General features: G+C 44.8%; 2 protein-coding genes across 3 annotated transcripts in view; one reads left to right on the forward strand and one right to left on the reverse strand.

Moving 5' to 3' along the window:
- LOC149352297 (cell division cycle and apoptosis regulator protein 1-like) overlaps nucleotides 1-13122 on the forward strand; it is a 106196-nt gene extending 93074 nt beyond the window's left edge. For both annotated transcript variants that reach the window (XM_089581470.1, XM_089581471.1), the window contains 3 exons: nucleotides 6063-6281; nucleotides 7868-8037; nucleotides 9603-13122. In XM_089581470.1, the coding sequence (XP_089437596.1) occupies nucleotides 6063-6281; nucleotides 7868-8037; nucleotides 9603-9683 (470 nt within the window). In that variant the 3' untranslated portion in view covers nucleotides 9684-13122. The remainder of the gene's footprint in view (nucleotides 1-6062; nucleotides 6282-7867; nucleotides 8038-9602) is intronic.
- An 816-nt stretch (nucleotides 13123-13938) lies between these two features.
- Nucleotides 13939-17554, reverse strand: LOC149352298 (uncharacterized). Its single transcript, XM_089581472.1, has 2 exons — nucleotides 16767-17554; nucleotides 13939-14847 (listed from the first exon to the last, which is right to left on the reverse strand). Exons 1-2 carry the CDS (start codon nucleotides 16894-16896, stop codon nucleotides 14123-14125), a joined length of 855 nt encoding a protein of 284 aa, XP_089437598.1. The 5' UTR covers nucleotides 16897-17554; the 3' UTR covers nucleotides 13939-14122.
- Between the last annotated feature and the right edge of the window lie 1152 nt (nucleotides 17555-18706).

Here is an 18706-nt window from a genome sequence, read left to right on the forward strand (position 1 = left end):
GTGTAGTATTTGCAATTTCTTGTCAGCAAACCATACAAGGTATGGCAATTAGCCCCCCCCCCACAACGAACAATTTTTGGAGTGAAGTTCCACTTATTTTTTCTTCTCAGCCGTCTTTTTTTTTTTCTTTTTTTTGCACATCCACATATGCCTGTATCGTGAAGTTTCACCAAAACCAGTAGGCGAAGTCAGTTTGCACTTTCAGTAGTGCAGCTGACACTCCCTGCGGAATCACAATTAATGTTCAAACGTGCGCATAAAGATGCGATGCGGTGCACAACTGCCCATTAAAGCTTTGCCAGTAGCTCGGAATCTGCGATTGTGAGCCGCGGCCATTGATGCGAGACGGCTTTCAGCTTTTTCACTCGCTTCACTGCCGAAGGCTTAATGAAAATTAGTTCTGCATTCATTTCAGTGTGAAGTTATCGTGTCAACAGAAACTGGTGAAAATGTTAAATGTTCTATGATAAGCGGTGGCTAGTTCCAAAGTGCATTTTCCAAGGCTTCATTCCAGAACATGTTAGGCCTAGCTACACCGAACAAGCAGTGGGCAACAATCCACTGTCACCCCGTGTGCCAATGGGCGGCTAGGGTGCACTCTAGTCTCACTTTTTGTGCTGCAGGTGACCTTCGTGATCATGTTTTTTTTTATTTATTTCCTTTCTGGTGAACCTGGGGGCTGACCTAGTACAGGCACTGGTGCATAAATGGCAGTGTGACAATAGTTCTAGGCAGTCTCAACAGAACGACACTCCGCCAGTATGTTCATACCACATGTCGCAAACGTCTTTGAATAATCAGAGCAACTGCATTCCTGGCACGTCGTCTAAAGCATCGATTTTGAGGCAAATGTGACCCCTACTTGACACACTGTGACACGGGCGCACACGCACCTAGTCTACGCCGAAATGCCTTCAGACAGCCCGGTCTTAGTACTGATTCTCAGCATTTATAACGCATGCAGAAAAAAAAAAATATTAGTTTGATAGCCAGGGCAGCGGGTGCATTTGTTGCATGAATACGCCCATCTTCAGAAGTTTCCGGAGTACCACGAAAAATTAGCTACAGAACTGATTTCGAAATGGTGAAAGACAAAGGTGACAGGTTTCTGGAAAGTAAATGTTGTTCGTGAACTAGCCTATTATGTCATTGTTTTGGGCTGATTTCACGACAATGAAGCTCCCTCTTATGCAGAATTTTTTCGTGAATCCCGTGAATTTCGTTGCAGCTGGATTTGACTGTATACTCGGCTCTTGGTTCTGAATAAAATGTAAGGTGCATTCTGAAGCAGATGATTTGAGGGAGAAATGTCTGTATTATATTCATTTTGATGCATTTATCTTGATTCCATTGCATTTCTTTTTTTTTTAACAGAAATTGTACATATTCCAGATATAAAAATTTTTTTCTAGTAATACTGACAGAAAAGGCCAATTTCTGAGTCGCGTACTAATAGTTAAAATTGCTTACTGATATTTTGGACTTGGCAGGGACTGAAAATTTGCTTGATTCCCTGGGCAGTCGGGATGGCCAGGCGGACAGAGAGGGAATAAGCAAAAGCCTCCAACCATGCGCACTTTTTCTCTTTCTCTATCGGTAGCGACATTGATGGCATCATGTGGACTGCAATATGCAGTCTAACATGACTTGAAGGTTATTGCTGTCTTTCCAGCTGAACAGGACCAGCAAACTTTTCCTGTTGTGGGGGTCACTAGCTGGCCATAAAAACAATGCTCCACGATATAAGAACCAAGCAGCTAGCTCAGCGCATGTGTTTCATTCTGCCTTCTTGCAAAAATAAACTGTGTTGGAGCACTTTAACCAGAGTAGGTTAAGCCTGAAGTGATTGGCTTGGATATATATGCATGGCAATTTCTGTGCTTCATTGTTGTCACCTGCCACAGTGGTTCATTGTTAGAGTGCTTGGCTACTGAGCCAGGGGACCTGGGTTCCGTCCCGGTCACAGCGGCTACATTTCGATGGGGGTGAAATGCAAAAGGCGCCTGTGTGCTGTGCATTGTCAGTGCACGTTAAAGAACCCCAAGTGGTCTAAATTAATCCGGAGCCCTCGCTAAGGTGTCCCCATAGCCTGTGTGTCGCTTTAGGACACCCCACAGTTTACAATTTTTACTGGAGTTCACAGGATGGTTTGCTGTTTCAGGGTCCCGAGCACTTGGCGTGGCGGTGAGAGAATGTGGCCCAGAAAATTGAGCACGCAGTCATAATCATATTGCATCAGTGTCAACATTCAGTAGACTTAACAATAATTCATACTTTCGGTTGATTCTAACAAATGAAAAAATTTTGAGGGCATTTTAAAGCCACGTAAATCGTACTGTGGTTTCCCTAAAATTCATTTTCATCATCAGCATCAGGCAACTTGTTATTTTTCACACATATTCCTTCTTCAAGAAACACTCCGCTAACAGTTCTTGATTGTCATGAAGGAAGCTTTGTGGTCGGAGAAATAGATGGATATATGCTCGACTTGCTGCGCCAATGCCTGGTTCTGAAAGACTAGGTCTATGCAAGTGTTTCGCGAAGTTGTCACAGCTGCGGGAGGCGTTACGAGCGAGAGGAACGGGATGTTCTCCCGCATAAGTGGTAGAAATTCCTGTTAGTCTTTATATCTACATTAAAGTCCCCACCCACCCTGGCAGGTGGCAGTTAATGGTTGGTCGCGAGAGTTCGCTCACTGTTATCAACGCTAACGCATACAGCCCACACCTCTCTCTCATAACCCCATGTACCTATATGCGCAATTCAGGCACTTTCTTTCCTTAAAATGGTCGAAGTGTAAAGCGTTGTCAACGCCAACGCCTGTGAACGCAATGAACGCCGACGGCCTATGGCTTCAGCGCCGTGTTTCTGGCACAGTGTTGTCAATGCCAACGCATGCAGCGCACATCTGTCACTACCGATACATAGCTTAAAACACTACTGAGGTGTCCACTGTTCTAAGAGTGCAGTTATGCGCCTTCCCTCTGGTTCAAGTGTCTTTAATTTATGACAGTCTACTGTATAGTATAGTGTGACTTGATCTGTGAGCACAGAATATTGTGAATCCAGTACTGTGTCTTCCTTAACAGCAAAAAGTCAGCCGCCGCGGTGGCTCAGCGGTTATGGTGCTCGGCTGCTGACCCGAAAGACGCGGGTTCGATCCCGGCCGCGGCGGCTGGAATTTCTTTGGAGGAGAAATTCTAGAGGCCCGTGTACTGTGCGATGGCAGTGCACGTTAAAGAACCCCAGGTGGTCGAAATTTCCGGAGCCCTCCACTACGGCGTCTCTCATAGCCTCAGTCGCTTTGGGACGTTAAACCCCATAAACCAACCAAACCAAACCAAAAAGTCACTATATTGTTGCAAGCCACTGCAAATTAGCCACAAGTGAGTGTCAGGGCTGGAAGTAAGCATCCAGTCTGGAAAATCAAATTGAACCACCAGTCATGAATACGTGCTGATATACCATATTTACTCGCATAATAGGCGCACTTTTTTTCCAGAAAATTCGGCTCAAAGTTCGGGGTGCACCTAATATGCGGGGTAAAATTTCCGGAAATTTTTCGACTCGCAAAATTGAACATACCGCATAAACGCATTTGTGTACGGGCCGCACCCCGTTTTCCCGAAGAAAATATTTTAAAAAAAAATCCGTGTAGGGGCCGCACCGAAACTTTCCACGACCCACGCGGGAATAGCCTTCAAAATGCACGCGCCGAGGCCTCCGCGATCAGCTCCGGCTACGCGCAACGGACGCTTGATCGCAGAGGCTATACATGCGCACAGGAGCTTCCCGATGCCGCCCACGGAGCGCGCCCGAGGCCAAGCTTATCATCATCAACGTTTTCCTCCGCCACGAGCTTTCGCTATCTATATCGCCATCAGCATCACCAGCTCCACTTTTTTTTTGTTGTTGTTGCCGTCAAGTGCCGGGATCTGCGGTAGCGCGTTAGTTCATCGTGGTTTGTGGCTTTGTCGCCGAGTGTTGCTATTTTTGCTCAGCGGGCAAGCACTTTAATAGCTACACGGCTGGGAGTTTGCTCTCGAACACGGCAAGCGTGCGGCAGGTCGGAAATTCGACGTGGCCGAGAAGTGCGGCAGTTGCAACTGTGGCGTGCCTACATTTTCGTACGCGACTCCAGGAGCCGAGGTTTTTGCGGGCCGAAGTCGGGAACGTTTCTGGCTGGAGATAAAGCTTTCCAAACAGGTGTTTAAAGTGAGCATCCCTGAAAACTGTGTGCGCCTGTTCCACGTGATGTCGCTGTACGTGCTGTGGGTCCGCAGCAGCTGCGACGGCAGCAGCACTAGTGAGGACTAGTAGTCAGTTCAGCAAAAACTTTGTTAAAATAAAGACTGGGGGGCGGGGGCGGCGAGGCGTCGGCTTGCAATCGTGTAAATACAGTATTGATCACAGTGCCAAGTTCGGGGTGCGCCTATTATGCGCGGAAATAAAAAAATCTGATTTTTCGCGACCAAACTAGGGGTCCGCCTATTATGCGAGTATGCCTATTATGTGAGTAAATATGGTATTTCGCCATGCTAGTAGCGTGTTTCACCAGGCATCAGGTCCAGGATCACCGCCGCTGTGCCAATGGAGGAAAGAACGTGGGCCGGAGATGGGGAGTAAGAGGAACAAGGGAAAACTATATTCACATAGTTACAACATAAGTTACAAGCAATGACAAACAGTAAAAGCTAAGAAGAGTCTCCAGGAATCGCTGCTCAATGAATGTGTGGAGCGTTTTAAATAGTCTCTCCCGTTGTCTTCCCGCCTTTTTCGTCCAATCGTAGGGACTTCGTCTTGAGCGCCGCCTTTGAATGGAACGATGCTCATTGGCTGGCTTTGCCATCTTGTCGAAATTGGGTACTCATTAACGACGCTCTCCTCTCCATCGTCTTCCTCGGCCGAGTAACTTGGATAAAATCTCCCGAAAGTGTCCTTTCCTCAGGTCACCTCCTCACCCACAATTGAACACGCAGTTAACCAAACGCAGCTGTCAGCTGATGACCCTACAGGTAGCTGACCAGGAGGGTCCCATGTCTTGGTTCAAGGAGACGCCTAAAGGCGAACACTTGCAGTGGTGCCACCTGCGCCGTCGACAAAAGAGTGAAGCGCGGAGGATTGACAGCCACTCGTCTCCGTGCGTGGCAATAGGCGTTGAGTGATGTCTCCCTGGCGGTGGTACTACATGGTCGCAGGGTCATTACTGCTATGCTGGGTGCTGCCTAAGGAAAGCTCCTTAAGTCGGGAAAACGGGGTGGCAGTGACGCCGCAGTGGAAGAACGGAATCCGTGTCTCCGTCCGTCATGTTGGGTGTCGGCTTTCTTGTCAGGTGGTCGCATGGGAGCGCGTACTCAGAGAAGGACCACTGTAGCACAACCCCGCACTGCCTCTGGGAAAGGCTTAAGTGAAGACGGCTGTGGCGGGAACACACAAAGGGGGCGCTAGTGTCACAACAGTGCCCATTCTTGTGAAGTGCATGTCAGTCCCCAAGCAAAGTCTGAAATATCATGGAAGTTAAAAAAAAAAAAAGATTCGGGACTGTGCATGAAATAACATGATTGTATAATGCTTTCTTCTGCTAAGTATAAGAGCTTGCATGATAAGCACATATTTCCAGTGTGTATTAACCTGCTTAAAATTAGCCAAGGCACCTATCGCAGACCTAAAACTGGATTCAAAAATGGAGTATTGCTTGCTGTTTCGAAAAAAAAAAAATTTTTTTTTTGAATTACAACTTTTTTCTCATAAATAGTGCAGTCCTAAACAAAGCCAGTTAATTTGTTCTGCGATGAAAATGATGTCCTGCGATGCGATGCATGCCTCAAATTTAATGTGTGTATTGGCTCACAGCTTTCTGCAGAGGTGAAGCCAACTGTTCAATGCAGCTGTGTACCAGTTTTTGAAACCCTTATTAAAAAAAAAACACTTGATAGCTGAAAATCAGCCTCGTAACTTTTCACTCCAACGTGACTCATAGCCTGCTTACAGCTATGGGCTTAGGAATACCCTTCTTATCCTTCTTTCTTGTCTTAACTTTTGCCTTGGTTTTTTCCTTGTAGGCAACCGTGGTCTCCTGCTGAAGCCAGAGAGTGGTCCTCAGGAGCATAGTGTCGCTGATCCGTCAGCTGCCTTGGCGCCTGCTAATGCTTCCGGTGCCAAGTTAGTCTTCCATGATGGAGCTCTGCTGGATGTGGGCAAGCTACTGCGTCAGGTGGAACGTAGCGAAAGGGCCCGCACAAGCTCGGAGACTCGCCTGAAGGAACTCATTGAAGCCTTGGGTGAGTAGCCAGCATTGTGAAAGGCACCTTAAAAGCTAACTTCAACAGTAATCACAGATGCAGTAATCACCAGGTACTCATACAGTTCTTATTGAGCACAATAATATCTCATCAGATGGATTCAAGCATATGCATAGCCGATTTACGTAAATTTTGAGTTCATTTCATTTTGCGGCTCTTGCCATGAATTCCTTTCTTTTTGCCACAGACAGTAAATTAATAATAGTGGGTAAAGTGAGAACATCTCACATTGAAAGTTCTGCATTTTTTATTTTATATACCGTATTTTCCGGTGTATAATACGCAGGTTTTTTTCAGACATCTTGCTTGTGCGTCCTATACAAGGGTGCGTCTTATATGCGAATTTTCGGTTTTTTTTTGCGAGTTCAGAAATTACTCAGGTTCACATTCAAGCTTTTTTTCACCGAAAAAATATTACTATCAATAACGGTTGTAACATGGTTAATACTTCATTACGGGGACCGCCGTGCGCTACTTTTTTAGGTGAACTTTATCATGAAACGGCGGGGTTGACCACTTCTGGGATCTTAAACACGCGGCCGTTTCGGAGGCCCCAAGCAAAGGTAATGTGAAATGCCAAAAGATGGCGACAGTCGTGCTTCTCGCCATTGTCAAGACAAGCCAAGAGAAGCCGACGTTTTTTTTAGTCACCCTTTGCAAGTACGTAGTGCGTAGAGAATGCTTTAGCCGCGTTGCCTTTTCGATAGCGCATCCAAAGATGAAGACTTTGAAGGTTTTATGTAAAAATAAATTGTTATGGACATAAAGAGTGTTCTTTCGCTTTTTTTTCTTTTGTGCTAAATTGTGGGCGAGTATGGCGTGAGTGTTGCCTTTTTCGATCACTTAGCGTTGCTTAAGAACTTCTCACACGTACGGTGCATTTTGCGATGGTCGCATAAGCATGTTTAATTAAGCCTAACTGGGTAAATTGGGGTGCGTCTTATACACGGGTGCGTCTTATATACCAATTTTTTCAATGACAGCCTGCATATATGGCGGGTGCGTCTTATACAAGGGTGCGTCTTGTACACCGGAAAATATGGTACCAGTGTCACACAGAAATGTAACAGCATAACAAGGTTGGTTAAAAACCGGATATGTTAAGAATTTTTTTTTTGGGGGGGGGGTCCTGAACCTGTTTGATGGCCGCAGCGGTCGAATTTCGCTGTGGGGGAGTGGGGTCCTGAACCTGTTTGATGGCCGCGGCGGTCGAATTTCGCTGGAGGCGAAATTCTAGAGGTCCGTGTACTGTGCGATGTTAGTGCGCGTTAAAGAACCCCCAGGTAGTCGAAATTTCCGGAGATTTTCACTACGAGGTCTCTTACAGCCTGAGTCGCTTTGGGACGTTAAACCCCATAAACTAAACTAACCAACTGAACCCATTTGAACCAGTTCTAACTGGAACTGAACCTGAACCAAACCCGAAAAAATTCTGGTTCGACACCCTCTTCAGGATGTTAAAATTCTACAGTACAATAGTTAATTAAGTCTTGCTAGATCCTGTTTGCATTGATAGTGCAGATCTGAGATTTTTCTGCTCATTTGCATTTCGGTTTGTCCTTCAGCTGAGGTGCGTGAGTCATGGGAGGCATCCCGGCAAGAAGTGCTGAAAATACAGATTGATTTGGACCAGACACGCCGCCAGCTTGTTACAACCGAAGACGACCTGTGCTCATCACGCAAAACTGCTCAAGAACTGCGGCTAGCCCTGCAAAACTGCAAGCAACACTTACAGGTATAGTTTTCGGCTATAAAATGTTTGTTTTTTGGTTTTTTTTATGAAATGTTACATTCTAAAGAACCCCAGGTGGTCGAAATTTCCGGAGTCCTTCTCTGCGGTGTCCCTCATAGCCTGATTCGCTTTGGGACATTAAACCCCAATAAACCAAACCAACCGAAATGTTACATTCTCCAGCAGAATTGTCCTGTTTGGATTCTGATCATTCATAAGCTTGATTTTAAGCCGCCGCGATGGCTCAGTGGTTACGGTGCTCGGCTGCTGACCCGAAAGACTCAGGTTCGATCCCGGCCGCGGGGGTCGCATTTCGATGGAGGCGAAATGATAGAGGCCTGGGTACTGTGAGATATCATTGCACGTTAAAGAACCCCAGGTGGTCGAAATTTCCGGAGCCCTCCACTACAGTGTCCCTCATAGCCTGAGTCGCTTTGGGACGTCAGACCCCCATAAGCCATAAGCTTGATTTTTTTTGTGTGATCATACATTCTGACGATGTTCATTTCTATGATACATATGTCATTGTTGTGCTTTTTTTTACTTACACTATTTACACTATTGTAAGTCTACTCGAATGTACAGTAAGTGGTCCCCCCCCCCCCCCTCATATTGCATGTCAGGAAAAAAAAAAAAGAAGAAAGGCATGCCCGTGGGGCACATTCGAAAATTAAATTGTATTAGCCACTGGGCTACTCGTCCGCACCTGCATCATCGTCCTCACTAGTGCTGCCATCGTCATCGCTGCTGTGGTCCCACAGTACGTAGTCCTAATGTCGTCGTCCAGCGGACTTCACAGCGTCCCGCACCAGGGCATTGTGTGGAACAACTGAAAATTTTACCTTGCTGCAGCCACCACACCTGCATCACCCATTTCGAAATGACGAACTTGTGGCGCGGTGTGCAGTTGTTCATTTCTTGGTGCAAAGAATGATAGCCGTCTTGAATGTAGCCATGAACAAGCTTTTAACGCTTAGTAGCCCTAGGGCACAAATGACAATGGACAAAACATCATTTAGAACCAATAAAACGTAGCCGGCAGTCAAATCAAATGCATCAAAGGGAGCAAAAGAGAAACTATACATGAGCGGCGTCGGCTCTTCCATCAGCTTCCAACACCCCCTGGTAGCCCTGCCGTTCCGAGTGGCGGTGCCACCACGGTTGGAACAGTGCGCCTTCCATCAATTATCGACACTCCCATCTGTGCTGAGTGTGCAGTTAAAAGTAAAAATAATTATAATGAAAAATCCTTCCGAACAAGCATGCAGAGTAGCCAAATGCTACTGCGTAGAGGTACAGAGCAAATATAAAATTAGCACGCTTTAGCATCCCAGGTATCTTGTTTGTCTTACCTTTATTTATGGTGCCATGTTTTGGTTTCAATTGTAAGTCGACCCCCCCCCCACATCTGATTGAAAAACAAATTGTCAACTTGCAATCATGTTAATATGGTAAGCCACTTTCTCTGTTAGTCATTGGTAATAAAGACTAAAAAAGGAAGGTGTGTCGCTTGTAGTAGGGAGTTGTACTGTTATATGGTTTTTAAGCCTCTTTTTTTTTATCTCCAGGCTACCCTGGGAAGCCTTGAGACTGTTCTTGGGCGTAAAGAGCACAGAGGAGACATCAAGAAAGAAGTGATGGATGACTGAGAGCTTCAGCAAGCCTTCAGTCTTCCTTTTTTCCCATTGTTGTCACAGCCTTTTTTGTTAACCTGTGCAAATTGCATTCAGCAAAACTGCAGAGTTCATGTAGAAAAGATCAGCTAACATTGTTTGATTCTGTAGAAACATCTCTACATCCATCATTGGAGGGAAGGAAGGTGCTCCATTTACATTAGCATTTTTGTTTATGGGATTTTTTTTTTTTCCGTGCAGTTGGATTTGGCAAACAGTTCACAAAGTCACCTACAAAAGTAGCATGCTGTTTTGGTCCAATTAGTTTTCATCCAAAAGAATTTGCATTAGTTTTCTGGAGTCAAAAACACATGATTGGCTATCCATGGAATGTACTTTTTCTTAATGCTGCAGATAATGTGTTTTGGTTTCTACATGCGTAATTAATATTTGCTGGAATTGGGTTGCAGTATATCTAAGATTGAGTTTGGCTTGCACTTTGTTTTTGAAGACCTATTAAGTTCTTTATCGTATTGACATATAAAAAGAAGACTCGCATACTGCTGATTCTAGATGTGGACAGTTAGCAGTTCTGTAACTGCATTCTTGAAACGTTTAGGTTCAAGGTGGACACAAAATATTCTGAAAAGGAAATGGCCGTGGCCTGTATAACCTTAGCATTGCCCATTGTAATTGAAAAACCTTTTAGTCATTGTTGTCAGGTTACACTGACTGCTGCCTTTCGCTCACAGTTCTACATTTATTTGGGTATGCATTCAAATTACACAGTATTCAAACACTTTTGGCAATGTTCCTACTGCATTATTGATGAGACTTAAAGCCTCAGTTGTTTATTTTCACAGTACCAGAAATTTTTGCACCATGGGTGGAAACTGGCTATCGTGGTGAAGTGGCATAATTGCATGCAACTTTTTTTTGTTGTCTCGGACATTTTGCACCCTTTTTTGTGCACTTAAGCTAAATGAGCAATCACTGAATCTTCTAAGTTTTGCCTTGAAAAAAATCTGTGGGCATTTTGTTTTCTCATGTGCTCAGCAACTCATGTATGGTGCAAATAATAAATATTGTTTGCACTTCTTATATATGTTTTGTCAGTTGTGAACAGCGTTGAAAAAAAGAGCCGAAGGAGCTGCCAAGTTTTGCAGAAATACAAATGCTTTGTTTAGCCATCAGTCTTCACATTGATTTCTGTTTCTTACCTAGAAGCAGACCATCCTTCTAATAGTGCTCTTGCTCCCATAGCATGCATTTACATTAGATAAAATTTTATGCTACTGTCTTCACTTTTTAGAGAAATGCGAGGTAGGAATCTCAACATTGACTTGACTGTGACACTGAGGAACTATGTAGATGCTTGCGCGAGACTAAGCAATTTCTGTGCTTGGTCCCAGTTTGTGGTCCCAGTTTTCTCACAGCTGGTACGACGGGCATTGGTGAGACTTGTTTGCCCTTAGTATGCAAATGGATAGATGTCACATTGTTTGAAGCGAGTCATTTTAATGCTTTTTATTCTTGAAACCTTGGGTGCAGAGGCTCAGCTCAGATTCAGTGTTCACCTGATGCACAAGGAGTTGCTTAAACATTCCTCAGACTGCTATTTCTCCTTCTCAGTGGTGCTCTGAGCTAAATGATTCCACCCCTTGTGCCAACTGCGTCAAACTGCAAAACTAAATTAGCTGCACTATCGTGATAAAAATTTGGAAAATTGAACCAAACTGTTCCAAGTTGGCTGCTTTGGAATTGGGTGGCCTGTGCACTGTTTGTTCAGCCGGACATGACTTAGTTGCCACCGGCGTTCCAGAATGGAAACATCCGTTGAGGCCCACTTTGAACCTTCTGCGGTTGCTCAGTGGTTAGGGCGCTCTGCTACTGAGTCAGAGTTCCCAGGTTCGATCCCGGCAGCGTTGGCCGCATTTCAATGGAGGCGAAACCCAAAGTGGTGTGCGATCTAGGTACACACTAAAGATCCCCAGGTGGTCGAAATTATTTCGGAGCCATCTATTATGGCAGCTCTTTCTCTCTTCTTTCACTCCCACCTCCCTCCCTTCCCTTATGGCATGGTTTGGGTGTCCACCGAAATATGAGACAATTACTGCACCATTTCCTTTCCTCAGAAACCAATTTTCAATTTTCCACTTTCATTTAACATGGCCACTACACAGCATGGTACTTCAGTTGTGCTCCAAAGTTTGCAGCAAGATGACTAACAAAACGGAACGTCGTGATGCAGACTTCCGTGGTGTAGTTGCGGTCCAGCAAAGTTTTTGTGTCGCTGGGCATTTGTCCCTTGGATTGAAAATACCTCTTGGAGCACACACATCAAGATGAGGCCAATCAACGTCTTGAGGCCTCCATGCTTTTAGAATTTGCCCTTTGTAGGCATAGTGCCAACGGGCCATCCTGTTAGGCCTAGCGTGAGTCGGACCTCAATTTGTTGCAGACTTGGCGTCCACAAATATAGTGATTTCTGTGTAATGGCATGTCACATCTGTCGGGATGCTATCTTAGCTGAGTGGTGGCAGCTTGCGGAAACAGTCTGCGCCGACGTTGCATTTAAGTAAGACTGTGACGCATAGTCGACGCATCAAATGCTGACCGCCCCCTTAAAAAAAAAATAAAAACGCCAAAAATGCGGCGACAGCTTATGAGGAGGCTCCGTTGCCCAAACAGCAAGTGACGAGCAGCTTAGGTGTGCCGGAAAAACAAAGCAGACGTAACTGAAGGGAACACGTTTACATCGAAACTGTAAGACTGTTCATATATATATATATATATATATATATATATAAAAGATATGACCCTTTACAAGCCAGCTGACGTCACCACAGGCCAGCAGTTAAGCTCAGAAACTGAATCCCCATGTCTAGGCTATATCATGGCCTAGCAGGAAGGACCCTTCTATCGTCCGCACTATTTCTGCTATAGACACATCACAGGTGCATGGACTGCAATGCACCATGCAATATGTGGGATTTTTACACTATCGCTTGCACTGCCAGTGACACCTAGACTCTCAACCCTCCACCGGGAACCCCATGCGAAAGTCAAAAAGTGGGCTTTCTTGCATACCTTAGTTTACCAGGAGATAGCGGAGCTCATGCTAGAAGAGCTGTGGAGGCGATGAGACGAGTGCTGTGGATGTGGGCATTAAGCGTGTATCACATTATGGATAAAACAAAAACAACAGGCTTTCGTGCTGTGATTGTTCGAAAGGGGTGGTCAGCCATCTTATACTCATTACATGTGATATGTGGTAAGGTACAACAACAGAACTGCGCAGGAGGTCCAAACCTCCCAGCATCCAGATGTGACCGGCCCACATGATAAAAAACATGAAGACAATGCCTTTGTACTGTTTTCCTAACATTTATTGCTCGACTGATTTTTTGATTGAATGTACCAGCTCAGATATTGTGCTTTTTCCACACCTGTAATAAAGCAAAAAAAGACTGTCTTTTTTGTGTCTGTCAGCACTGCCATGATCAACCAACAGAAAGCCTTCTGGTCCATGTCAGCAGTTCCATGATTCACTGCAACAATACAGCTCTGAACCGCACAGAAGCACACTAGACAGAGCAATGCCAGCTTCTCCACGTGCAGCCATGCAATGAACTGTGGCGTACCAGTGCACATTGTCACACTGCTGCGATGTTTACACCAGTGCACATCCACTGCAAAACTGTGCCCGCACTCTTGTCTCATCTGCTTGTGGACTTCGCACCAATGATCAGACCTGTCACAGAGCATGCTGTAGCGCACATGCTGACGGAACTAGGGTGCCAGCATTGTGCACTATTACAGCACACTATATTTCACATGCAACTACCGTGGTGGTATCCCCGCAAACTTCTTAAACTCATCCGCCCACATAACTTTCTGACACCCTTTGCTACGCTTGCCTTTTCTAGGAATCCATCCAGTTACCCTTAAAGACCAGAACTTCTCTTGCCTTCGCAAAATGTGCCCTGCCCATTTCTTCCTCTTGGTTTCGACTAGGATGTCATTAACCGGCTCTGGTTCCCTCACCCTGCCCGCTTCGGTCTCTTGACATTACACCCACCATTTTTCTTTTCTTCCCATAGCCGCTAAGCTGCAGCTGGCAAAGGACAATGTTAAGTGGAGAGACATGGTAAGCCAGTGATGCCATCCGCATAAGACCGGGATTTTATTTCCATTCATACAAGTTTATGAGCATAGCAGGCTCACTCTCCGTGTTCAGGAAAGACTTGGAGCGTGTGTGTGTGTGTGTGTGTGTGTGTGTGTGTGTAGTCTAAGGGAAGATCAAATATTTTCTGAAAAATCCATCATAGTGAACAAAACCCACAAATTTATTCAATAACACACGTTAGCTACAAACACATTACACAGGGTACTCAGCAACAATCTCGTTGGCTTGTATGAATAAAGAATGCTACATAGCAAAACCCACTGACTAAGGGCATTTCGTATCGCTCTTACTCATCGTGAAACGATTTTTTGTGCATTTTTAGATTTCTCTTCTCGCTAAATGTTTTCCCACATATCTCACATTGGAAGGGCTTTATGCCCTTATGGGACCTGACATGGCACTCTAGGCCCGTGCGTTCGACAAAAGCCATAGGGCACAGCTGGCACTCAAACGGCTTTTCACCCGTGTGGGTACGGATGTGCCTCGCCAGATGATTTCTGTATCCGAAGCTCCTACCACAATGGTCGCAGCGGTAGGGACGCTCACCAGTGTGTGCGCGCTGATGTCGCACTAGGTTGTTACGCTGTGCAAACCTGCTACCACAGCTGTTACAAGAGTAAGGACGTTCACCAGTGTGAGTGCGCTGGTGTACCACCAGGTGACTTTTCAATGCAAAGCTGCTCCCACACTCGTTACAATGGTATGGGCGGTCACCTGTATGAGTGCGCTGGTGTTGCTTCAGGGTGCTTTCAAGTGTAAAGCTGCTACCACAGTCGTTACAATGGTATGGACGGTCGCCAGTATGGACTCGGAGATGCCCTGCTAGCTGATCTGTTCTTTTGAATTCCTTGTTGCAGTGAGTGCATTTGTGCTGCTTATTTCCTGTGCGTTTACCACGGTGTTTACCCATGGCTGAAGGAGTAGATTTCATGCAGTGGCTCGCAGGGTGTCTTTCACTGGTTGAATCTTGCACAGCAGGTATGCCATTGTCGCTCTGAGTGACGACATAACCTGTGTAGCACAGGCAGAGTACTTTAAATAAAATGCAAGAACCAACAATCGACAGTTCACTTCGAGTAAGGAATAAATGTTCAACGCAGAGGACACACACATCAAAAGCTATGGATGTCTATGAAAAGTTTTTTTCAAATGATCATTTTCAAAGAGAACTCGAGCCTGAATCAAAATGTCTCTACAGTCAATTCTGCATGCAGGCAAAAAAAAAAAAAAAACATTTAGGCAGCAAGACATGTTATCACTGCTGAAAAAATATGGCAGCCTTTGTAATCCATCTAAAGTTGCTGCTGCATTTGACCCTTGCGCTTACAAACTGTAATCATGAGAGACACAGCTCAAAGTCCACCCAAGTGGGCTTAAAGGTGCACTAAAGAGGAATCTGAACTCGTATTTTTACCAAGGCAGCTTGATCTACAGGTTCCAAGCATTCCTAAAAACTTTGAACTATTGTCCTGTGCGGCTTATTTCTTTAATTTAAATCGGATTAAACGTCCCGGCTCCTGCATTTTTTTTAACTCTCTGCTGAAGGTAGGAGGAGCCGACTAACACGTGGAGTGCCTTTCAGCAACTGAGTGGCGGCTTCATTTTTGCTTTTTTTGTTTTTAGGTTTCCGCGAATAAATAGATCAAGACAGAGACTACATAGTTGCAAATTAGGCCCACAGAAATAAAAATAAGCGTGGACTCTGCTTTCGCCGATCGCTACTTATCACTCCGCCAATGGCCAGCAGCAAGCCGCCAACGGAGTGGCTGAAGGGTTAGTTGACTCCTCCTACCGTCAGTGGTGAGTTCACAAAAAGGTGTGAGCGGGGACATTTAATCCGATTTAAATGTGGGAAATTGGCCACACAGGACAATAAATCGAAGTTTCTAAGAATTCTCGGAATGTGTAGATGGAGTTCTTGTGGTAAAATGACGAGTTCAGATTCATCTTAAGTGTATCTTTAACCCTCTCGGGTCATCTGCCGCGCAGTGCCCGACGGCTTATTGTAGCCCACAAATTAACTATTTGTCGTTCCTTCCGAGGATAGCTCCCCACACTGATGCAAGATTAATTTTTGATCACATGGTTTTAAAGGCCTTAAATGGCGCCAAAAAATCACGGCATGACTTTCATTCCAGTAGGCGGATGTTATTGAAAGTTGTCTACTGGCTTTGTAGAAAAGATGATGACTTTAGTGATGAATACAGCTATGTGCCCCTTTCAACAAGGACTGCGCACTCTATGGAATGAGAATATTAAAAGGAGGCAAAGAGGCTACAGTGTTCTTTCTTGCAAGACTGGCGAGAGGAAGCCATGTCTCTACCCGCAAGGTACCACACTCTGAACAAGTTTGGCTGAAACCCCACCAAATGTGAACAAAAATGCTTTAAATATGTGTCGATAACCAAATCTTGACATAGCAGTCCCTTTCTTCGCGGAGGTTGGGGCGGGGGGGGGGCAGAAGAACTGAAAGAATGCTGATCGGTGTACTAGTCACTGGGGAAAGTACACTTGGCCGGAAAGGGTTATTAACTAAACAAGTGGCAGTCAGCTATCCTTAGCCCAACGCACAATGGCATTTTTTTGTTTTCTGTATTTCGTATGTCTAAGAAGGCCAAGGCTAAAGGCCAAGAGCCTGGAAAAGCCTTGGTCCTCTCTACAATTTCTTGCATCAATGAACAGAACTCAAAGCGGATACAGTTTGGTGAGCATAGTTCACATACAACGGAAAAGAACTTTCCAGAACATCGAAGGCACATGTCACCATCATTCACCACAGTTCAGTAAACTAAAGCTTCCGTATCCGAAACGCTCCTGTTTGAAAGACAACCTTCAAAAAAGCATACATGAAAGCTTCCGTATCCTACCAACTGCTCTTTGAAAGACAACCTTCAAGAAAGCATATATGGAGAAAAACTGCAGATTCTAACCTGGAGAGTTCTGTGAAGAAGCCACACCATGTTTGTGGTCCCTGGAGCTCAAACTTGCATCTGAAAGCCAGATTGCATCCATTAAGACAAAAGATAACGCATGCAAAAGCTCACGTAGTGTTATCTTCATGAGGTGGTGAATATGAAATGCACACTTGTAAAACAGCTTTTCCAGGTTGTGTAAATACAGCAAGGCAAGCTTGAAAAGAAGAGGGTTCCTAAGCAAACATTCCTGAATTTTAATTCTGCATGCAGATGACTACTATACTTATGGTCACAAAAAACTGACAATTACCTACAAATTTATAGACATATTTGAATCAGCTGAGTCAGCCATTGCATTGACAAATGAACATGCACAGTTTCTGGCATCAAGGGAAGGGCAGTACAGGTCTCCCTAAACAGGCTTAAGAACTAACAAGTGCCAGTTGTTCTTAATAACATAACATATTGACAAACCTCTAATTTTTAATAAACCTTTTATACCTGTTGTACTGTGCACAGCAAAAAAAACTTTCAGAGCATAGCTACTTGTCCAAAAGCATAGCCTAGTGCTGCCCACAAATGTTGCCATTATGCCCAACATGATGTTTCACCTCCACAGCCTCCAAGAGTGCAATTAATAGAGTAGAAGCACATCTGAAACAGCACACTACTCTGCCTTAAGTGCAGTAAGAGCATACTATAATTACTGGTGTAACACCCGTATCTCAAATATTGGGATGAGAAATCAGGGGGAAAAATGGGAAGAATCTATTGTGACCGAGTTTCTCAATACGCTGCTCTGAAAGAGGTTTACGGTGACCAGCTTTTCTTACACCATGGACGGCACGGAAGAAGTCCATCCCTGAGAACATGCTGATGAGGTGAGCTCATTGGACAGCAGCAAGAGTGACAGTTGATGACAATGAGTAATTTTGATGACGGAACGGCAGCTTTGGTCAAGGCACACCGAAGCACAAGGCACTTTACGCAACACAAGGGGGAGATAAGACCCATTTCCAGGCATTCCATCCAGCAGATGCCAGGGCAAAAGCTTGCATTTTGTACCACCGGTGGGTAACCAGTGGCACAGGGAATACAACCCGGAACATCCAACATGCGAGATGCGCGCTCCAACGATTAGACACCGTGCAGGCAGAGTGAATGTAGCCAGATACAGCGAATATAACTGCGACTTGTGAACAGTTGTTGCATTATTCTGAGCAGAAATCACACCAGCACTATAATCATTTTACTGACATTTTGTGACGCAAAGCAACCAGCCGGGCAAAACTAAAAAAAAAAACTGTGGGTCAGTAAATCTGGTAAAACTGATGCTGCATTGAGCAACAGTGTATAGCATCGCTAGAGCATGCAGCTTAAAAAAAGCATAGGCAAAGTTATTTGAATGGCTATGCATTGTAATAAAACAATTTCCACCCCAAAGACAAATCAAAGACCATACCACCATCACGAAATGAAACCCAAACACGATGAACTCCAGGTGTGCAAATCAACATTCAGTATTGTTAGAAAACTAAAATACACATTATCACAGCACACTCCACACAGCCCAATGTAACCTGCTCTTAAAAAGGCCTCAAAACGAAACGAAAGATGTCAGAATGCAGGCGAAATGAACACAGCAATGAATACAGTTTGGACAGAGTCAGTAAAGCTATGCGCAATGACAAAATGAGGTCAGTCACTTGTGACCAACCACAAGCAATCATAGTGTACTCTTCAACGAAGTCAAAAGGACGACCAAGAACCAGTAAACAGTGGCAAGTACAACAGAATACAAAATTCACCACAATATGCAGCACAGGTTTCGCAGAACTACAGTCTTCAGAAAGCCCTAACCATTAGTGCAAAGTGGTGGCGCTACACTGAATTACATAAGCAAGCATTCACAGATTCGAGGTGATACAGCACAAAAATTCGGATAAAGACTGACA

Source organism: Amblyomma mixtum, chromosome 3 (assembly GCF_055824585.1).
Source record: "Amblyomma mixtum isolate Tamu chromosome 3, ASM5582458v1, whole genome shotgun sequence".
Classification (NCBI taxonomy): Eukaryota; Metazoa; Arthropoda; class Arachnida; order Ixodida; family Ixodidae; genus Amblyomma; species Amblyomma mixtum.

What these genes read in the sequence shown, in the direction of transcription:
- LOC149352298 (XM_089581472.1), bottom strand. Translation starts at nt 16,896, where the DNA reads ATGAAGATAACACTACGTGAGCTTTTGCATGCGTTATCTTTTGTCTTA. An exon ending in TTCTTCACAGAACTCTCCAG is followed by an intron (nt 14,848 to 16,766) that starts GTTAGAATCTGC and finishes TGTGCTACACAG; the next exon opens with GTTATGTCGTCACTCAGAGC.